The 20,005-nt window shown below is 51.2% G+C and overlaps 1 protein-coding gene across 9 annotated transcripts in view; it reads left to right on the forward strand.

The window, feature by feature from the left end:
• Positions 1-20,005, forward strand: part of PAX5 (paired box 5) — a gene marked incomplete at both ends in the record, with an annotated part of 126,920 nt that overhangs the window by 9,609 nt on the left and 97,306 nt on the right. For 6 of the 9 annotated variants that reach the window (XM_084224615.1, XM_084224616.1, XM_084224617.1 and 3 more), the window contains 3 exons: positions 1,209-1,406; positions 5,406-5,470; positions 7,784-7,912. In XM_084224615.1, the coding sequence (XP_084080741.1) occupies positions 1,209-1,406; positions 5,406-5,470; positions 7,784-7,912 (392 nt within the window). The remainder of the gene's footprint in view (positions 1-1,208; positions 1,407-5,405; positions 5,471-7,783; positions 7,913-20,005) is intronic. The other 3 variants (XM_084224620.1, XM_084224622.1, XM_084224623.1) reach the window with 2 other exon arrangements.

A 20,005-nucleotide genomic window follows, 5' to 3' on the forward strand; every position in this document is an offset into this window, starting at 1 on the left:
CAGTCTTATCTTCCTGCTGGTGAGTTTTTTCTGAGCTAGGAATGGGGGCACGGAGCAGTGAGCAGTTGTGATTGAGCTGCTGCAAGCGCAGCTCGGTGGGCGCCTGGGTGAGACGCTGCTGCGTGTGAAAGGGGGTGCAGGATTGGGGCAGCCGGGGGGCAGCTTATGAGTTGGGGTTTATTTTTCATCTGGTCATGTGAAAATTCACAAGATGCAGTAAGTTCAGGGCTGTGAGAGCCCTGACTGCAGCACGGAGGAGCAGAGTCTCACTCTCGGTCTCCGTTCTGGCCCTTGGCACGGGAGATGTGGCTCTGCTCCTCACAGCCTGCTCAAGGCTGCGCTAGAGGGAGAGGCTGGCAGGGCCAGGGATCTCAGCTGCCATGTGCCATGGCAAAGCTACCAAAAGAAGTGGATCTTGTGTGATGTACACGTGGAAAATTGGTCAGATTTATGTTGCTTCAGGGATCTCATTCTCCACCTTTCCTGGGGGCATGGCGTCAGCAGAGACACTGGTGGTGGGGAAGATGCTGTGCCTAAGGAAGGGCTGGTCACAGAAACCAACCCTGCCTCAGCTGGACCCCTCTGGAGCATGAGCAGCTCCCTTTCCCTCAAAATTTGTTATTGAAACTACTGAGAACATAATGATGAAAACAATGCATTTTGAAAAATATGAACTATTAAACCATAATATGCATATTAAAATCATAAAACAGGAAAAAGATATGCTGGCGTATTTACTCCGGAGGTGCAAAGAAAATACAATATCTAGCCTTCATTTCACTTTGAATCATAACAAGCTGTGGATATTAATGACAGCATTTCTGTAAAAACAGTAATTTGCTACAAAAGAGTCCACTGCAAAAAGTGGTCTTTGGTGTGATTTGTTTCTATTATTGCCAGTACTGCTGATTAATAACACACATTTTCAGTTAATTTTGGATCTCAGCATGCCCTTTAATCTTGCGTTGTTTCTTTTGTCTTGCTATTACAGAAAAATATATATTGTATCCTGAGGCCCAATTCCAATTACTATAAGTTAATCTATTAGGTGATAAAGAACCACGCAGGCAGGAAATGTGTATGTGAAAGTGAAGATGTATCTCAGGATTTGCTGGGGTTTGGTTACCTTGGAATGATGTTCTCTATAAATCTCAGAGCATGTTCTCTGTCTGTGTGATAACCAAAGCCTTGTTTTGGTGTTGTCCCAGGTATTATGAAACCGGGAGTATTAAACCTGGAGTGATTGGAGGATCAAAACCAAAGGTCGCCACACCCAAAGTCGTTGAAAAAATTGCAGAGTACAAGCGCCAAAATCCCACCATGTTTGCCTGGGAGATCAGGGACAGACTCCTTGCTGAGCGAGTGTGTGACAACGACACCGTGCCCAGCGTCAGCTCCATTAACAGGTGAGGCGGCGTGGCTCGGGGTGGGGCGCTCAGGGGAGCCCTGTCACCGTGGCTCTGTCTCTAGTAGCACGGGCTGTTCGGGGCTGTTGGTGAGAAAAGCAGCTTCCTTCACCGTTTTCCTGGGGCACTGGTGCCTGGGAGCGGCTGGGGCTGACCGCGGCGGCTGGAGCCCCACGGGGGATGAGGGTGTCCTAGGACAGGTGAGGGTGATGAGGGTGTCCTGGGCAGGTTCTTCTGCCAGCCTTGGCTTCTTCTCCATCCATTCCCCTGTTTGTGAGTTGGAGGACCTTTCTGGGAATGACCCTGTGTGTTTGCTGCGAGCAAAGCTCCTGCTCTGCTCTGCTCAGTGGGGTGAGGGCTGTGCCTGGGGGCAAGCTCAGATGGCCACTGAGTAGGGTGGCAGTCACCTGGGTAAGAAAGGGACCCAAGGCAGGGGTCTGAGGCACCGTTTTGTCACCTGACACCCAACTGGTGCTGTTTACATCGGCCCAGGCCTGTGTTCAGTGTGAATATTGATGGGGGAATTTGGTTGGGAGTGTCTGAGGGCCTCCGCTGTCTGCTTTTTGCATTGGGGAACTAAAGTGGCCTGGATTGCCCCTGAAAATGCAGGGGAATCTCATTTGGAGACCGAGTCCCATGTTTGGGTGCTTTGCCGTGGCTTTGCAAGCCAGGGCTGGCCCACAGAAGGCCTGGTTAGGGGCTCTAACCTGCTGCCTTGTCCATTGCACCTTCTGTGGCCACGGCTTCCTCCTGACTCAAGCCACGTGTAAGGCTGGAAAAACCCAGTGAAATACTATGTGACATCTCCAGCCCTGCCAGAGCAACAGCAAGAGATGAGCACTGGAGCAGCAGAGCTTTTGGGCACCCACTGCCCTGGCAAGCAGGGTTTGTCAATTCTCACTCTGTTCTGTTCCTCACCACGCCGGTGAGATGATTTTCACCTGTGCAACTGCATGCAAATTCTTTGAATGCAGCTCGCTATAAAATCTCTCATTTGCGTCCAGACGCGAAATAAATTGATGCAATATTCTTTTATTGGCTATCCCAATCTGATTTGTATTCATGGAGTTGCTGCTTGAGTAGCTGGAGTGGCTTCCCCAGCGTTAGGGGAGAGTGCAGCCTCTGCCCTGACGGGGTAAATGTTGAGTCATGTGTTGGTGGAATTAAAAGAAAAAATGGGTCAGCTCACGTGCAGGCTCTGCTGCTTGGGAGCCCCTGCCTTGGAGGCTCCAGAGCATCGTGCAGTAATTCTGTGGACATGGTGTCTTCAGGTTGAAAAGGGTTTGAGAAATATCACAGACACCAGGAAAAACAAAGGAAAATATCAAATACCTAAGGAAAAGCTCTGCTTCTATTAATGTCAGCGAATCACGAGAGAAGCATGGCTGTTACAAGCAGCCCTCTGCTTGTGCAGGAGAATGTCACATGTCTTCCAAAAAACTACCAAAAAAGGCAGTCCCCGCTCTACGTAAAAGGGAGATTTAAGTAGCTTCCAGACATACTGTGAGCCAGTTTCCATGTTCCTCTTGCTGTGTCCTTGTATGCTTCCACACTCATAATGCCCATACCCCTACTGCTCTTGTTTCTGATACAAGAGATCCAGTCCATGATCTGTCACCAAGTTTTGGCTGTAAATCTGATTTCTCATCTGCTTGTGACTCTGGCTAAGATCTTCTCCTTTTCTCAAAGGTTTGCAATCCCTTTTAAGAAATGCATGCAATCTGTTTGAGTCAATCTGTCTACCCAGAGAATTGTTTTTGCCAGCTTAGGAGAACACCCAGTCTGAACAATAATGTGACAAAGAACCTGGAATTTACATCAAAATATTTGGCTGTAATGCTAAATCCTACAGTTCCAGCAGTCTGTGGGCTTTATCCTCCTGTTTAACACTGAGTGTGTACTTTGGGGCTTTGCTGGTGGGAAAGGTGCAGCCCCTGCCCACGATACCCCTGTTCCCCACTGGGGTACAAGTGAGGGGTGGCTGGTCAGCACAAACCTGAGCCTTGGTCTCACTGAGTGGTTCCTGCCCTGCTGCAGCTGCCATTTCTGCCACTGCTCTGGCTCTCTGTGCCTGTCCCCACGGTCCTCTGTCCCTGTCCCCACGCTGAGGGTGTGTTCTTTGTCCCTGTCCCCGTGGTGCTGGGGCTCCCTTGCTCCCGCCCATGGTGCTGGTGCTGCTCCTGTGGAACGTTGGGCTGTATGGGGATGGACTCCTGCAGCCCATCTCTGCTATTGAGGGGGCCTTTCAGCAGACAAGTTTGAGCTGCTGCCTCCATGTAGGAGTGAATAATAATAATTATTATTAATTAATAACATTAATTTTAATAATAGGCTACTCTTCAATAGCAGAAGCAAGTCTGTGTGGTTAAGACTTAATTAATCATTGTGATTAGCTTTGCTCAAATCAGCTGAGAGCTGTCCAGCTGCTTTCAAGTGCTCCCGTCTCCATTCCTCCAGAGATGAAGATGTTTATGTGTCAGAAGGCCCTGGACACCCTTCCTTCACCATGACAGCCCTGTGCAGTGGGCTGTTTGACCATGCAGGGTCTGTCTCTCTGGCTGTGCTCCCCCACCAAAGCTGCTGTCCCAGCTGTTCTGCCCCTCTTGCTGTTGCTGTAACCCATCTCCTGGCTATGCCTGACACCCAGCAGCTCCACTCTGGGGCTGGCAGCTGAAAAATGGCTTGTGGACACACCAGACCTCTGCAGCCTCCACCAGGCTCCTCCAGGGAACGGGAGGGAAAGGGGATGGCAGTGCATCCTTTTCTGGGATGGAGCTGGGTGTCACCTGTGGTGGTCCCTGGGCCTGCTTAGGGGGGACTTGCCAGCAGGGAGCTGCTGTGAATTCCTGCAGATTCCCCCCCAAGCCCATTCCACCTGACAACTCTCCTCCTCTGCTCTCCTTCAAAGTCATGGCAGGCAGGAATGGAGGGGAGTTTGTCAGGCACAGGAGGGGCAGTGTTCACTCTGGCATTGCTGCTGTGGCAGTGCCTGTGCCTGGGCCAGTGTGGGGAGCCAGGGCTGTGAGAGGTTCCTTCCAGCCTGTTCCAGTTCTGCCGCACCCTGAGGCAGAGCTGCGTGATCTCCAGGCGTATTTCTGACCCTGTCTTCATGTCCTTTCTTCATGGCACTGGGCAGGTAAATAATGTGTGTGGCATCTCCCCAGAATCTCCCCTCGTGGCAGGACCCTCTGTCCTGCACACCACATGTGCCTTCTGCTTTATCTGCGTCTCTGAATTTTTTCTCACTGATGTCACTTTCAATCAGAGCAGTGACTTATGTACCCAGTGATGGTAAATGCAGTCATTCAGCTTTTAAGATTAGCATTTATACCAACACTTAAAAAGACATTGGCTAAGCAGACCCTTTGCCAGGTCCAGTGCCTCTAGCCGTGTGAGTGCCACACCTGGAATGCTCTGGGAGCAGCCCTGGGTGTGTCCCAGCACCCAAGGGAGCAGAACACCCAAGGGAGCAGAACACCCAAGGGAGCAGAACACCCAAGGGAGCAGAACACAGCCTGCTGGGGCTTGGGGCTTTGGGCTCAGGAGGTCCAGCTTCCTGGGGAGGGGGTGCTGGCCTGCTGGCTGCCCAGACAGCTCTGGGTTTCCCTTTCCTGGGCAGAGGGGACTCAAAGCCACCGAAACACCAAGCTCAGAGAGGTGCTGAGAGCCATGTGGGTGCGATCCTGTCCGGTTGCTCTGGGGTGAGCAGGGAGGTTGGACAGATGTCCTATTGTCAGCTGTTGTACCCAAACTGCTCTGTGACTCTGTGACTGTGGAATGTCACCCTGATGACTCTCGTGGCAGGGGCTGTGGGCACAAATGTGGTCCTGGGTCCACCTGCCAAACTTTGGTCTTTCAGTGAACGATGAGGGGAACATGTGCAGAAAGGCATTTTTTGTATCGATGTAGGCGTCCTGCATTGAAAAAATAGTGTCTAATGCCTGCTGCCATTGCATGCCTAATGCTAGCTAAGTGGTCATGTTTTCCCATTACTCACAGGATCATAAGGACCAAGGTGCAGCAGCCACCCAATCAGCAGGTCCCGGCTTCCAGTCACAGCATAGGTAAGGAAAACTTTTTAAAAAATACATTAAAAAATAATAATGGATTACAAATATTCTGAAGAACTTTTAATCATTCTTATGGACAGATAATTCTGCATAAAACACTTCAGCACACGTGCTAATGTGCCTTCTTTGTCATTCTCCAAGGGCTGAACATAGTAAATGAATTTTATAAATACTGCTAAAAGGTTTTGAATTTTACTGATTATTATGATAAATAGCTTTCACCATGAGACAGAAAATTGAAATCTAAACCAAAAAAACCCTACTAATAGGGGTCTATAGAATGTCAGATAATTAAAGTAATAAATCAAGAAAGGGATACTTATTCATAACATTTTCTGCATCATTAGTCAGTAAGTAGTTTTGAATGTGTTTTTTCCATCTATCAACCATCCCTTCCATAGTTCTTTGTGCACTTGCAGTCTTGAGTGAAGAGGTAGCAAAACTTTCTGAAACTTCTAATTCAGCCTCAGAACAGTGATGCTGCAGCCTGAGGGAGGTGATGCTGGTGGAGGGTGACCCAGAGGAGACCCCCAGGCTGCTGAGGCACCCTCAGGCCTTCTCCTGGCTGAGTGTCTTTCTGAGGGGGTGGGTGTTTTTGTGCTGCAGTGCAGCAGGAGTGGAGGGCTCGGGGCTGCTCCCTTCCTGTCCCCGTTCCATCAAACCCGTCTGGGCACTGGTCAGCCTTTGCTTCACAGGAAGTGGTGGGGGGCCCTAGTTTCTCTCTGCCTTTGTGTTGTAACCTGTGATATGGTGAAATGCTCGCTGCTGCTCTCTTGGCAAGGCTGTGCTGGCACTGGGAGAGAGGGAGTGGAGGTGCAGAGCAGCCTGCACTTTTTCAGCTTGCTAGAGGAGTCATCCTGGTGACCCTGCGCCCTTAGCCTTTCTCTCCAGAAAATGCCAAAACAATCTTGGGGAAGAAAAGCTTCCTTTATCTCACTGTGGTGGCTTAAGTGCTCTCTCTTCCTGAAAAAGTCAAGAACAGAGAAGAAAAATCTTGTTTCTCAGGCCTTGGAGTTGAGAGAGGCGGCATGGATTCCTGACACGGGTTGTCCTGTCTGGGGGTCTTTGATGTGGTCCCACATGTGCATCCCCCATCCCGTCCTTGGGGTCTGTGTGGTGATTTCTAGGATGTAGGGACGTGGCAGGACAGGCTCGGCCTGTGAGCTGATGGAGGTGCTGGTGGTGCTCCCTCCTCTGCCTGCGCCTGTGCAGCCTGGACACCCACAGCATCCCAAGGGCAGTGTTTGCTGTGTGACCTGGCACATCCACACTGCCCGTGCTGCACACCAACAGTGCCCTGCTCGGAGGGCTCTTCCAAAGCAAAGTGAAATGGGCTGGTTTTTCCGGGAGCCTGGGGTCTTTCAGCCGTCCATCCCTCGGCAGCTGCAGCTGTGCAGGGTCTCCATGGCCCGAGGCCAGCGCTGTGGTCTGACAGGAGCAGGGCAGCAGCTGCAGGGCAGCAGGTGCAGGGCAGTAGGTGCAGGGCAGCAGGTGCAGGGCAGTAGGTGCAGGGCAGTAGGTGCAGGGCAGTAGGTGCAGGGCAGCAGGTGCAGGGCAGTAGGTGCAGGGCAGCAGGTGCAGGGCAGTAGGTGCAGGGCAGTAGGTGCAGGGCAGTAGGTGCAGGGCAGCAGGTGCAGGGCAGTAGGTGCAGGGCAGTAGGTGCAGGGCAGCAGGTGCAGGGCAGTAGGTGCAGGGCAGTAGGTGCAGGGCAGCAGGTGCAGGGCAGTAGGTGCAGGGCAGTAGGTGCAGGGCAGCAGGTGCAGGGCAGCAGGTGCAGGGCAGTAGGTGCAGGGCAGCAGGTGCAGGGCAGCAGGTGCAGGGCAGTAGGTGCAGGGCAGTAGGTGCAGGGCAGTAGGTGCAGGGCGCCCTGCTCCCGGCAGGTTCCTGTCCCGGGTACCCTCTGGTGGCAGTTCCTCTCTCTGCACGGCTGTTCCCAGCAAGCTCTGCCCACCGTGCTGGGCTGCTGTGTCGCTGGAGGGCCTCTGCTGTCCCAAACAATGAGCTTTTCCACCGAGCCTCCTGTGAGATTGACTGCTAAGGAAAAGCATCTCCTGTCCCCCAGCACGCAGACCCAGCCCCTTGTGATGGGGGCAAGGGCTGGCCGTGCCTCTCCTCCCCCCCTGCACTGGGCTGCTGTGGCATGCTGCTGGGATGGACTGGGCCTGGCTGGGGTGGGTAGGGGCTCTTCCTGAGCCGGAGGGGCCGCGATGGCCGGCTGAGCCCCAGCCCACCTCCGTCATGCCCTGGGGGCCCGTGGCTTTTGGGAGAGCCCGTGACTGACTGCCTGTCCTTGTCCTTGCCTTGCAGCCTCCACGGGATCAGTCACCCAGGTGTCCTCTGTAAGCACTGACTCTGCTGGCTCGTCCTACTCCATCAGTGGGATCCTGGGCATTGCCTCCCCTGGCGCCGAGAGCAACAAGCGCAAGCGGGACGAAGGTAGCAGGAGCTGTTTTTGGGGGAGTGCGGGGCTGGGGCAGGGCTGGGGGCTGTGTGTCTGTGCTGTGACCGAGCTGGGGACATCCCCTGCAGTGCCGTTTGGCTCTGCTCCAGCAGGACGTTGCCAGGGTCACCGACAAGCCAGGGATCACCCCAGGGACCCAGTGGCCAGGAGCAGGAGCTTCTCCAGGTGCTTTGGAAAGCTGTGGCAGTGTGTCAGCTTTGGGCCAGGCCTTCCTCCACACTGTGGAACTTTTCCCTCCTGCCAGTAAACAGGGGAAGAGGCACAGTTGTGTTGACTCTGTGGCCACCTGAAATAGGAAATATATATAATATCTGCAAAGTGACAGAAAATTAACTGCACAGACATCTGCTGTGCTGCTTTTCTCAGGACTTGCTTCACCAGGGACTTTTGTCAGTCTTGAAGGGTGGGAGTAAGTGCAGGCCAGTTGGGGTTGGATATTGTTGATGGACTCCTCAGATCCACAGAGTGTCTGGTCCTGTTTTGTTCTGTATCCTCCTGAAAACAATGTTTTGGAGAGAAAGGAACCAGAGGTGGAGTGGAAGGTACGAGAGGAGAAGTTTTCTGCCGGTGTATTTTTAAAGTACCTTTAGTTTAAAGCATTACTTTTATTTTGGAAGAACCTACATAGAGGTCCACGGCTGTGGACACAGTTTATATAGCAGAGGGGACACCAGAACTGCAGTGGGGCTTTTTCAGCTGGGGATGCAGAGGGCCTGTGGAGGAGGGGTGGCTGCCTTTCCTGCTGAATCAGCCTCCTGCCTCTTGCTGAGGAACATCCCTGTTTCCTCAGCTCCCGCTGCGGGCGCAGGTCCAGCAGTGCCCTGCAAGCAGTGCAGGTCCAGGTCCCTGCACTGCCCCCCTGTCCCATGCTCCCCAAACCCTCCTGGAGGGAGGGGATGTTGGGGGCAGGCTGAAGCGGTAGTGGCAGCCCCCAGCCCACTCCCATCCCCTGGGGGAAACGCAGCTAAAATCAGCAGCCTGGTGCCTGAGCTGTACAAACAGGGTCACGTGCCCGTGCATCCTTTAGTGGAAACACATGAGCAGGTTGCAGAGTAGACCCAGATTTACTAAACTGGGAGAAAAACTGCAAGAGTCTGGAGGGCCAATTTCAGCCACATGGGAACTAATTCGATGGTGGAAGTATAAAGCTCTTTGTGCTCAGGTTCTTGCTAAATACACCATTGTTACTTAAGTCTGTGATTATACACTTGCTTTTGTTTTTCCAAATCCAGGTTATAGATGCATAGTTAAATATATGCATTAAAGCAGGTAGGGTAGAAGTTTTATGTTTTATCAGCCAGGTCAGGAGACAGGCTGTCTGTATTGATACCCCATGGCTCCTGTGCCATTTTTTGGGTGCCTGTCAGAATACACTGCTTTAACTGCAGAGAAGAGGATTAAATGTTTCCTTGAAAAGCAAAAGCAGTTCCAGAAGTGGAGCTGAGAACCTTCTCAGCTTTTTTCGGTTCACGTTCAGAAATGTGCATGTGATTGCTAAAGCACCCCCCATCAGTTTGGCAGGATGAGTCATGGGGCTTGAGCTCCTGGGCTGGACAGTAATGCTGTCCTCAGCAGGCTGCTTAAACTGCTTTGGTAATAGGCTCAGAGCTGCAGGTTTGGAGAGGCACAGTCAGGTACTCCAACATCTTTGTCTGTCAGGGGGGAGCCCCAGGAGCATCCACAACTCCCTCCCTGTCCTGCTTACCACGAGGTCCTTCTGGATGGTCAGAGTGGGGGCACTGTGCTCCTGGAGGAGTCCCAAGGCTCTGCACCTGCTACACATTCCTCTGATACAAGGAGGAGAAGCATGTCACCTGACTTTGGCCCGTATGAAGATGTGGGTGCCCAAGTGGCAGAGCTAATTTAGCCATTTCCTGACTTTGGGGAGCCCCTCTCATCGTGTCCTTTGTCTGTGGCTGCTGGAAGGTGAGTGTGTGCTGCTCTGCCTCCCTACACACGTTTCCTGGAGGCACTGGCTGTGCAGGGCTGTACAGATGTCCTGCTTGCCCTCGGCCTGGGGGTGAGGTGCGAGGGACTTGCCCTTCCAGCTGTACTGAGCACTTGATATAATTCAGTAATCAGTTTTGTTCTCCTCACTCTTGACATTTTATTAGCAGATGTCACCAGTATTTAACCCAGCGGGGAGCTTGCTGGGTAGCAACAGGGGCAAACCAAATCAGACAGTCTTTATTGGTTTTTATAGCTAAAGGTGTCATTTTTTCCCCTCATGTAATATGGACTTGGAGCAGATGTGCCTTCGTGGGGGATCAGTTGCTTTCACTTTTGGTTAAAGGACGTGCTACTGGAGACTGGCATGAGGAGCAGGCTGTCGTGCAGTGAGACACAGGCAGCTGCTGCAGCCTCAGCAGTGGGGGATGCCAGGCAGCCACCTTGCTGCTCTGCCTGCAAACTGCCTGCTCAGGTGCAGTGGTGGCAGGTTTACCCAGCCCTGCATTTCAGGGAGGGTTGCAGAGGTGCAGGTGGGCAGCAGGAACGCCCAGAGTGACCATGATGGGGTGCCTGCTCTCAACGGGGGCGGGGGAGCAGTGCTGATTTCACGATGGACACCTGATGTATTTTGGAAAGTGCTGAGCATCTCCTGTCTGAAAGTCAGAGCTTTCTGAGGCAGGGTTGAACAATCCTTACTGAGCACTGAGAAAGGAGCAAAAGACACTTCTGTCCACAGGTGCATAGGAGACTGGGGTCAGGACATGTTTTGGGGACAAGAGAGGTTGCTGGGCCATAAGAGTCTGGAAGATTCACTGAGGATGATGAGGGAGGAAGGCAGAGCCCAATCCTCCTTCTCCCTTCACTCCTCCCTTTGCCAGCCCTGGTCTCCATCCTGCAGAGCTGGGCAGGGGGCACAGAGGTGTCAGAAGGGCTTCTCCCCAGGAGTTAGCACAGCTGTGTTTGTGCCATGCCAGCTGAGAGAGGTGCTGCAGCAAGAGTGCAGGTCTGAGGCATGGGATGTACTTCTCACCTGGATCTCCTGGTGTGCTGGGCCTGCCTCAGTGGGAGAGTGACACCCCTCCACCACAGGACTCTGGCTTCTCAAGGAGCCTGTGCTCTGTGGGAATCCTGCTGTGCCTGCTGGTCCTTGCCAAGAGTGTCACAGAGCAAGGGGAGGCTCTGGGGGGATGTTGGCACCTACGTGCTGGATGTAGCTCTGCTGCACCCAGTGCAGAGCCCTCTGTTGTGCCCCTAACAATGCCTGTATGCTGTTAAAATAGAGACTGGCAATGGGCACAAGTGTCATGGGGCTTGTCCTGCTGTGGCTAAAATCATAGAACACCCTGAGCTGAAAGGGACCCACGAGGATCACCAAAGTCCAACTCGTGGGAAAAAAGGAGCACAACACCAAAATCCGGCTCCAGGACTGTCACTGCCCTGGCCCAGTGCTGGAGTGTGCAGGCTGGCACCTTTCAGCCTGTGTCAGCTAGTGCAGGCATTGGCACAGAGGGGCCCCTCGCTGCTCAGCTCAGGTGCAGCCAAGGTGGCACAGAGGGGAGTGTTTCCTCACAGGGACATGGGCTGTGCTAGACCAGGGTGGGTCTGTGTGCTGGGCTGGGTGCTTCTCTTCTGTAAATGCAGCTGATTCAAAAGGCTCTCTGCAGCCATAAGCTTGGTCTGCCCAAGTTCAGCAGGACATCCTCAACAAAGTGCCACACAGGGTGCAAGTGTCTGCTCCTTGCTGCAGGAGAGGTTAGGCAGATTTAGATATGTGCAGCAAAGAGCTGCAGAGAATCTAAAATGTAATTTTAACAGACACTTCCCAGCAGTGGAGGAGTTTGGGAAATTGAAAGCGGTGTGGCAGGAAACTTCCACTTGTACCAGTTGTTTTGTTTTGTTTCCATTCTCACCAGCTATAATCCAACACTCACATCTAGGCAGGGGTTTGAAGGGCTGTGGGCAAAAATGTCTTGGAGACTGCTTGAGAGGGTCAGTGGCCTCCAAAGAGAGCCTAACATGGAGTAAGTGCTGCCAGGTTCTTCTGTCATCTCCTCTTATGGTCAAGGACAATGTGCCAAGGAATCAATTCTAGGAGGCTTCTGGAAAGGCTTGCAAAGTATTTTTTCTGCTTTTGCCTGAAGTCCACTTCTTTAAAAGTTGAACCCTTTTGAACATTAAGCTTTTCCCAGAACAGTCAGGTGCGGCATCCACATCTCTGTTCCTGTCTGCAGTTGTGCCATGACTTGCAGTGGGTACATGTGGACAGTGTCTGGGGGCATTCTGCTGCTCCCCTCCTTTTGGTGGACACCAACATTTGTCTGTTCTGCCCCCTTGGTCCCAGTGTCCCGTCAGTGAGAGCAGAGAGCTCCCCCCTCCTCCCCGAGCCCTGTGCCATGGCAGAGCTCTGGGTGGTGAGAGCTGTGCCAGCCTGCAGCTCCCTGGAGGGCCCAGGGCTGGGGGAGACGCCTGCCAGCCATGACCTTGGTCAGGAGGGTGTAACGTCCCTTTCCAGCTTGGCCTTCCGAATTTTCATAGAGGTAAAGTAGATCTTGTTGTAGGTAGCCTGGCAATAGAAATGCCACTCGTTCAAACACCAGAATCTTTGTTCTCTGAGGGCTGGGAGGCAGGACTCCTGTCCCCACTCAGACAGCCAGCCCTCTTTCTGGCAGCCCTGCTGCCTCTGTGCGCTCCCTGCTCACCCCAGGACACCTCTGGTGAGTGTCTGCCCTGCTGTAAAAGCCCTGTCCCCTCTCAGAAGGGATGGGTTCTCCACCCATCCAAGATTTGTTCTTTGTGGTTCCTTGAGTTGGTTTAGGCACTTTTGACTTGGGGTGCTGGGGCATCCCATCAGGGGGGCCTTGCTGAGTGAGGGGTCATGCTGCTGGCCCAGGAGTGTGGATGGGGACAGAGTCCACAGAGGTTTGTACTGCCTGCCCACGCTCAGCAGCCACGGGGGATGGAGCTCAGTGCACAAATTAACCACTGATGAGGTCCAGTCTTGACATAAGTCCCTGTTACATGGCTCACTTCAGACAGTGGCCAGAGCCTGATGGTACTGGGGACTGATGGTATCCTCTCCAGGACTTTCTTGGGGTCTTCTGCACCGTGCAAGTGATGTGCAAAGGACCAGACCCTTTGGGAATCCTAACTGCAAGGGAATCAGTTAAAAGCAGACAAACACCGAGTGGAAAAGTGCAGGAGGTTATGGAAAGAGAAAAACACCTGCCAATAGAAACTTCAGATTTATTATGTCAGAAGACATAAGTGTCAGTCTGGCCAGTGGTGAGTAGGAAGAGACACATGAGAGACTTCCCCAAGGGCATGGGAAGGGGCTGGCCATGCCTCCTGAATCTGTGGCACACGGGGCAGCTGCCTACGTGGAGCCCCTGGGATGCACAGTCCCACTGGTGGGACAGCAAAAGCTGAAAAGAGGCAGTGGGAGAATCAAAAAACTCCTTCTGTACTGCAGTCAGGTTAAACAAGTGGAGACACAGAGGGAAAGAGAAAGAAACACCCTCCAGAGTCCTCAGGAAGTGCTGGGGCTCACTTTAATGACTTTGGCCCCACTTTAGCCGCAGTTACTCACTGGAGCTGTCTGTACCTGAAGTAATAATTCCTTGGGGTAAGACTGCAAGTGGGATGAAGCTTCTGAAGGGTGTGAGATTTTGCAGGGCTGGAAAGTACTGATCTGAAGTTGTCCTGCTGATGTAGACTGTCCTTTGCGTTCAGGGTTCCATTCCTGGGGTAGCACAGTGGCTTGGGCTGTTTGTCCCATTATTTCTTTATTTCCTCAGAAGAAATGGTTTTCCCTCACTACACAGACACTGACATCGTACTTTTAAATAGGGTTTGATGTGGGCTTTGCTTTTACATTGCAATGATGGCTTCATCTATGCTATATTCAAAGCAATCTACTTTTGGGGCAAGTTTTAGTTCTTTTTTTATCATTTCATTGGCAGCTCATTTTTCAGTTCTTGGGCATAATTTCTGAGAACACTTGTAGTTTTCTTTCAGTTTTTGCACAGGCCTTTTGTGTACCTTACGTGGTGCATCCTGAATGTGCTGACATGGCAACAGGCTCTGGCCGTGCTGATTTGACACCAGCAGTGATGGTGTCACACGAGATGCTTGTAGATGTCTGAAGGAGGAGTTTGATTTAAGAATTAAGCCCTTGAGTGTTCTAAGAACCACCCTGCATCTGGGGTCCCATTGATGCTGATCCAGCCATCCCAGATATTAACAGGACCAGCTCAGCTGGCACAGGTTTTCTCCTTGAAATTTCATTCCTCATGAAATTCTAGGGGAAAAAAAATAAATACAGGTCAGCTGAGATCTCCACTAAAGCAGCATTAAAATAATGTAGTCTCAGTTTCTGAGAAAGTCCTGCATGTCTAAATTCAAAGAAATGAAGCAAAAAGCCACTTCAGCCTCCAAATGGAGCTGTTCTGATGTTTGAGAGCAAAGTGTTCTCCCGAGCTGTGCTCAGGCAGGACAGATTTCTGGGGAGGGAAATCCCAGGCTCTGCTGAGCCAGGTGATAGAGCCTGTGGGCTGGGATCCTCCTGGTGCAACCTTGAGTTCTGTCAGCCAGGGGAGCATTCCGTGTTCTGCGCTGCCAGGGTGAGTCCCAGCTCCCTGGTGAGCCCTGGCAGGCTGGACAGGGGCTGGCCTGCATCCCGAGCATCCCTGTGCACATGGCCACATGGCTGGAGGGCAGTGCCTGCTGGGCAGCTCCTTCCAGGTGAGGGTGTCTCCGTACCTGAGGGCTTCCAGGGACGGGCAGGTGCTGCCCTCGCCATCAGCGATGCTCACCTGTTCGCAGCTCAGCGCAGGAGAGCTCCCTGCCAGCACAGCTGCCCTCTCTGAGCAAGCAGGTTACCAGCTGTCTTGTGTGCACATCAAGCATGTTTGTCACTTCTCTCCTAATGTGGTCCCCGGGGCCCCTGTTTTCTAGAGAGCTCTCCTCTGGCTCCGAGGTGAAGCCCTGCCAGTTTGCGACTGGCTTCAGTGGAGCAGGGATTTTCTCAGAGCTGTGTTAATGAAAAGCCCAGACTTCCACCACTCCTTACAGCCCTGCTGTAGCTCCAGCTGTTCTCATCAGGAGCTGTCAACTGCTAGATGCTTTTCAAGGAACAACCTCTTCATATAAATTTAGCTGAAATTCAGTTTAGGGGTAGGTGACTTGTCAGATCATCCTGATGGAGCCAGTACTGGGGCTGGCCAGGATTCTTTCATAGGGATGCATTTTTGAAAGAAGAAGCAGTTTTGTGGAAAAGTAGGACTTGTCAGTTTTGATGGATGTTTGTTATAAATGCTAATATAAAATAAGTAGAAAAGTCATGAGCGAGATGAATAATTCTGATTTATCAAGGAATCAGCAGACTCCAGAGAGGAGGAAATGCTGAGGTGCAGTCCCAATGCATGTATGTACCTATGTGCCTGTACAGATACAGAGCACGTATCTATGTGCCTCTAATGCATATGCCACATATATGTATAAACAGAGAGGTGAAAAAGGTTTTGCCTTTCAATGGGTAAATTATATTACTCAAAAGCTTTCCGAGTTAGTACTCTATTTTTTAATTTATAGCAGGTGTTTTTGAGAAGTCTGAAGAACAAAATCAACAAAAGATTGTTCGGACCTTTGGTGGTTAGTTTCCTTCACGTGCCGCTCTTGAACAAGGTGCTTCTGTGAGAGGAGGGTCACACACTTCAGATCAGGGTGTGTGCTGCTGGATTTTCCCCTTTTTCCCGGTTTGTACATCAGTGTCTCTTGGGTCAGCATACATCTGCACTGTTAAAACAAATGCTTGATTTTCAAACGTGTTTGGGATGATGGGAGATTAGAGGAGCTGCAGTGTCTCAGCCTCTCTTCTCAGCCTGGAAGAGAGATTTGGCCAGTCACAGGTGGTGGTTGGAAAGAGGCAGGGGCACTATTCCTACACAAAAGGTCCAACCCCAAAGCATAAGGTAAATGATTTGGCAACTCTGTCTTATCAAGAGCTCTCCAAGCATCATGTATTTCTGTGTCAGTCTTTCTCTGTGCCCAAAGCAGTAATGGGTTTTCCATTGCCTTGTTCCCTCTGTAAGGTGGGGTGACCACCAGGGCAAGGCTGTGGCTAGGCCAGGGCCCCCCTACACCCCCCAAGTGTGCTTCTGCCCCTAGGGAAGAAGTGAAGAGTTCTGCAGGTGATATCAGCTGCCTTCTCACAAAGTGCAGCCCGAGTCCCATGTACAGACTGAGATTTGCTGCTGTCAAAGTTGGTTCAAGCAATTCAAGCTGACTGGAATTTTAAAATCAGAATGATTTCCTTGACTGAAATGAGAGCCTTGTGAAATCCTGAATGATAGTGGAAAACCACTTTGTGTTGGTGCTTTGGGAAGCTCTGGAGTTACTATTGTAAGCCGTAATTGCTGTTCTTGCTGGTCGCGAAGTTCCCCGTGAGCAAAATCAGTGAGAGGCAGAAAAGGGAGGTGTCCTGAGACTGGCACCTCTCTCCAGTTCCGTTTTTGTCTGGTATGCCCTTTGTGTGTGTTCTTTGCATTGAGGACTCTGCATTGCTAGAGGTGGTTGCTCAGGGTTGATTGAATCCTGCCCATTTTGCCCTCTCCTGGTATTTGCAGAACAGTCCCATTGGGATTATTTCCATCAGGCTTGGTGACTGCATCTTGCAGCCACTTGGTGTGGGTTTTAGCTAATTATATAAATAGCTGGACATACTGACACTGCAGGAGTATTGGATTCATACCTGTAGGCTGTCTGTATTTCCTGGATGTGCCAGACCTTGAGAAGAGCCCCTTTAGGAATTTGTCACGGCACAGGGATGAGGGAATGGCAGAGCTCAGAGGGAGCTGTGGTGCTTCCAGGAGGTGGTGGTTTCCTTGCTTGTGCTGAGTCTTGTGCTGAAGCACAAACCTCGGGTCAGGGCTCGCTCTGCCGTGGAAGGAGAGATGGGCACAGGGGAAGATCTGCTCCTCAGCAGTCCCCCGCTGGCTCAGGCTTGTGCAGGGCACAGGAATTGCCATCAGCCCCTGGTGCTCAGGCTGTGTGCATGGCCTGCACGTCCTGGGGCACAGGCAGCCTCTGCCTGCCCAGTGGCTCTCTGGGGCTCTAGACATCCAGCAGCTCAGGCAGAGCAGCAACAGCTATCATCAGCAACACCAGAAGATGCATTTTAGGTGCACCCAGATGTGCTGCAAAAAGCCGCATCCCTCTTTTTATTCTTTTTTGCCTTGAGAAGATTTTACAGATGGAAGTCCTAATTGGGAAAATCTAGAGATGGCTGTGCCTACCTGCTCCAGTAGGACTTATGAGTGTATGATAGATGATGTATTGCACAGGTCTTTCGCTGAATTTCTATAACAAGACAGATTTCAGCTAGTTTCCTTATTTCACATCCATACAATCACAGACTCGCAGAATGGTTTGAGTGGGAAGGACCCTCAGAGGACACTTAATTCCAGTCCCCTGCCATGTGCAGGAACCTTCAACTACACCTGGTGTGCAATTAGGTACTCAGCTGGACCTTTTCTGTTTTGTGTGTACTTCTGTGCAGTCTGCCCCAAGTGGTCTGAGGTATGTTTCTCTGTACTCCAGCTCTTCTGTCATGACAGGAGTGCACTCCTTCCACTGCACTCCCCCTATAGTGCTGGAGCAACTTTTCTTGAGCTGGGAGTTAGTTTCACAGCCATGGCCTTTGTTGTCTCCATTTTCTTCATGAGCCTTAGCTAGGGAGGTCCCTCCACAACTTCTTCCTTGGTCTTGTGGGCTGTTCCTTCTGGAGCAGAGACTGTCCACATGATGGTGCCCATGACTTCAGAGATGCAAAGAGCAGCTGGTCCTCTGAAAGCAAACAATGTCTTTTCTTCAGATGACTGCGAGATGTGAATGTGGAGCTTGCCAGTGTTTTATCTCATCTGAGATTCTGCCAAGAGATATTTGTAGTCAACTTATACCTATGATAATTCCTGTAAGCTAATAGCTCTATCTGGAGATTATCTTTTGCTACTGCAGATCCATATTTCAGGTGGAGGTTGGGAACCAAGGATTCTTTGCTGAGATGTCTTATATTGAGAGGAAATCCAGTTAAAATCTCCTATCAGCTGGGCGCTGATCTGGCTGATTTGAGGATGGCAAAAAGGATGTCTACAGTGGAGGTCAGGTATTGAAGTTCTGTCAGGTACCAGCATCAGTGAAATGTGATGGTTTTCTGATCATATGGACACTCCATGAAACTGCTTCCCTGCAGCTCTGTAACAGGGTGCTGGCTGCAGTGAAACGTTTGTAGACTGCATCACCTGCCCTCTGGTTCTCTTTGGTTGCAGACTGAGTGGGGATGTGCATCCACCATCAGCACCTTATTTGTTTAGAAACTTCCTGCAGTCTGTCATTATGGTTCTCTGGCATCTCACAAGATGTCTCAGAGGCAGGGAAAACATGTCCCTCATAGGACCTGGAATGATAGAATTGCAGAATGGGTTGGTTTGGAAGTCTATCTCTAAAGGCCATCTAGTCTGACCCCCCTGCTATGGGCAGGGACACCTTCCTCTAGATCAGGACTTCAGTGATGCTGATTAGCAGAGCAGACAAGGTCTGTAGGATGCTGCTTCTGTGGGAACAATGGGATCACAAGGTTCCTCTTTCAGGCGCTTTACATGATCCACATCCACTTTTATCAACAAAATAGGAATAAAGCAAATTTACAGTGAGGAAACATCTGTAAGAGCAGCTTTGGTTGAGTGGTGGCCATCTCACACAGCAGAGCCTCATTTCCCTGTGATGCTGCAGTAACTGCTGGGTTTTGCCTGATGAGCTGTCACAGAGCTCTGCTGGAGCGGGCACTGCTCACCCCCACGCTGCTGCATCTAATGGCCAGGATACATTTCCTCCTTTTGCATTCAGTGCTTCGTGGGAGAGGGAAGCACAACCCTAAGGGAGAAGCTGTGAGCAGTTGATGCACAAGTGTGCACATCAAAGGCTTCCTGGTGGCTGAGCATTTCAGGTGAAGACAACAGAATGTCTTATATTGGCTAAACAGCCTTCAGCCTCCCCCCTTATAATTCTGAACAATTATTGTTGAACTTTGCAGTCAAGGTACTCCTTCTGTGTTCACTTTCCCTGCAATGCAATTTTCTGCACCTGCTGTCCCTGGGACATTCGACTGTCAGACTATTCTTTGGAATTAGCAGTTTTAGGGCTTGTTGGACTCAGCTGCCACACTGCCCTGTATACAGCTCCTTTGAGTCAGACAGATTTGGTGGTGGAGGCTTTTAAAAAACTCAGACCTTTCAGAAGTGCTACTGGTTTCTCAGCAGTCTGATAACAGGGCTTAGAGTACCTCAAGGCAGGCAGAGGGTCCAATATCTTAGATGTTGCCTGGAAATACTTAAGCAATACCTTCTGGCTGGATGTCAGAGCCTACAGTGTGAGCAGCACATTCCTGCTCCCTTTTTTCCACCTTTTCTTGGCTGGAGGTGATGGGAAGCCCTCAAACCCACTGGCAAGTCATCTCTCAGAGACAATGTTTGCTATGTGCTTTGGCAGGAGAGCACTCAGGAGCCTCCTGCTGTGCCAGCTGGGCTCCTCTGCATTTCCTTCCATCCACCTGTAATGGATTTTACACCTGAGAGGTTATTTTTGGTGGTACAATTCCTATCTGTCCCAAATGGGATATTTTGCCTCTTGTTACAATTCACAGAGCTGGATGGGGCTGCTGGTTTCATGCTGTGCAGCATCGACGCATCATGCCCTTGTAAACACTGCTGTCAGCAGTAGCAATTCCATCTCTATTGTCCCAACAAGATTTCATGCTTGACAGTGCCTGACTTTTTTTGTCTGAACATCAACTAATAAGAAATAGTCATGCAGCAGTCTTTTTCTTCTCTGATTCCTTGGGTTTCCAGTTGGTTCCTTGAGAATGAACACCTACCCACTCTCTCCCCATTCTCACACTGATTTTCTCCCGGGCAGGAGGACACAGGAGTTGGCATTTCTGGAAGAGGGATGTTTTTTGGTAGAGCAGAGCCTGTCTTTTCCTGCCTAGCGCCAGTCAGGGGACAAAGAACAGTCCTCATCTATCACGGCCTAGGATGGCCATGGGGAGTGGCCCAGAACTGTTA

This window comes from Fringilla coelebs (genome assembly GCF_963513975.1).
Source record: "Fringilla coelebs genome assembly, chromosome: Z".
NCBI lineage: Eukaryota > Metazoa > Chordata > Aves > Passeriformes > Fringillidae > Fringilla > Fringilla coelebs.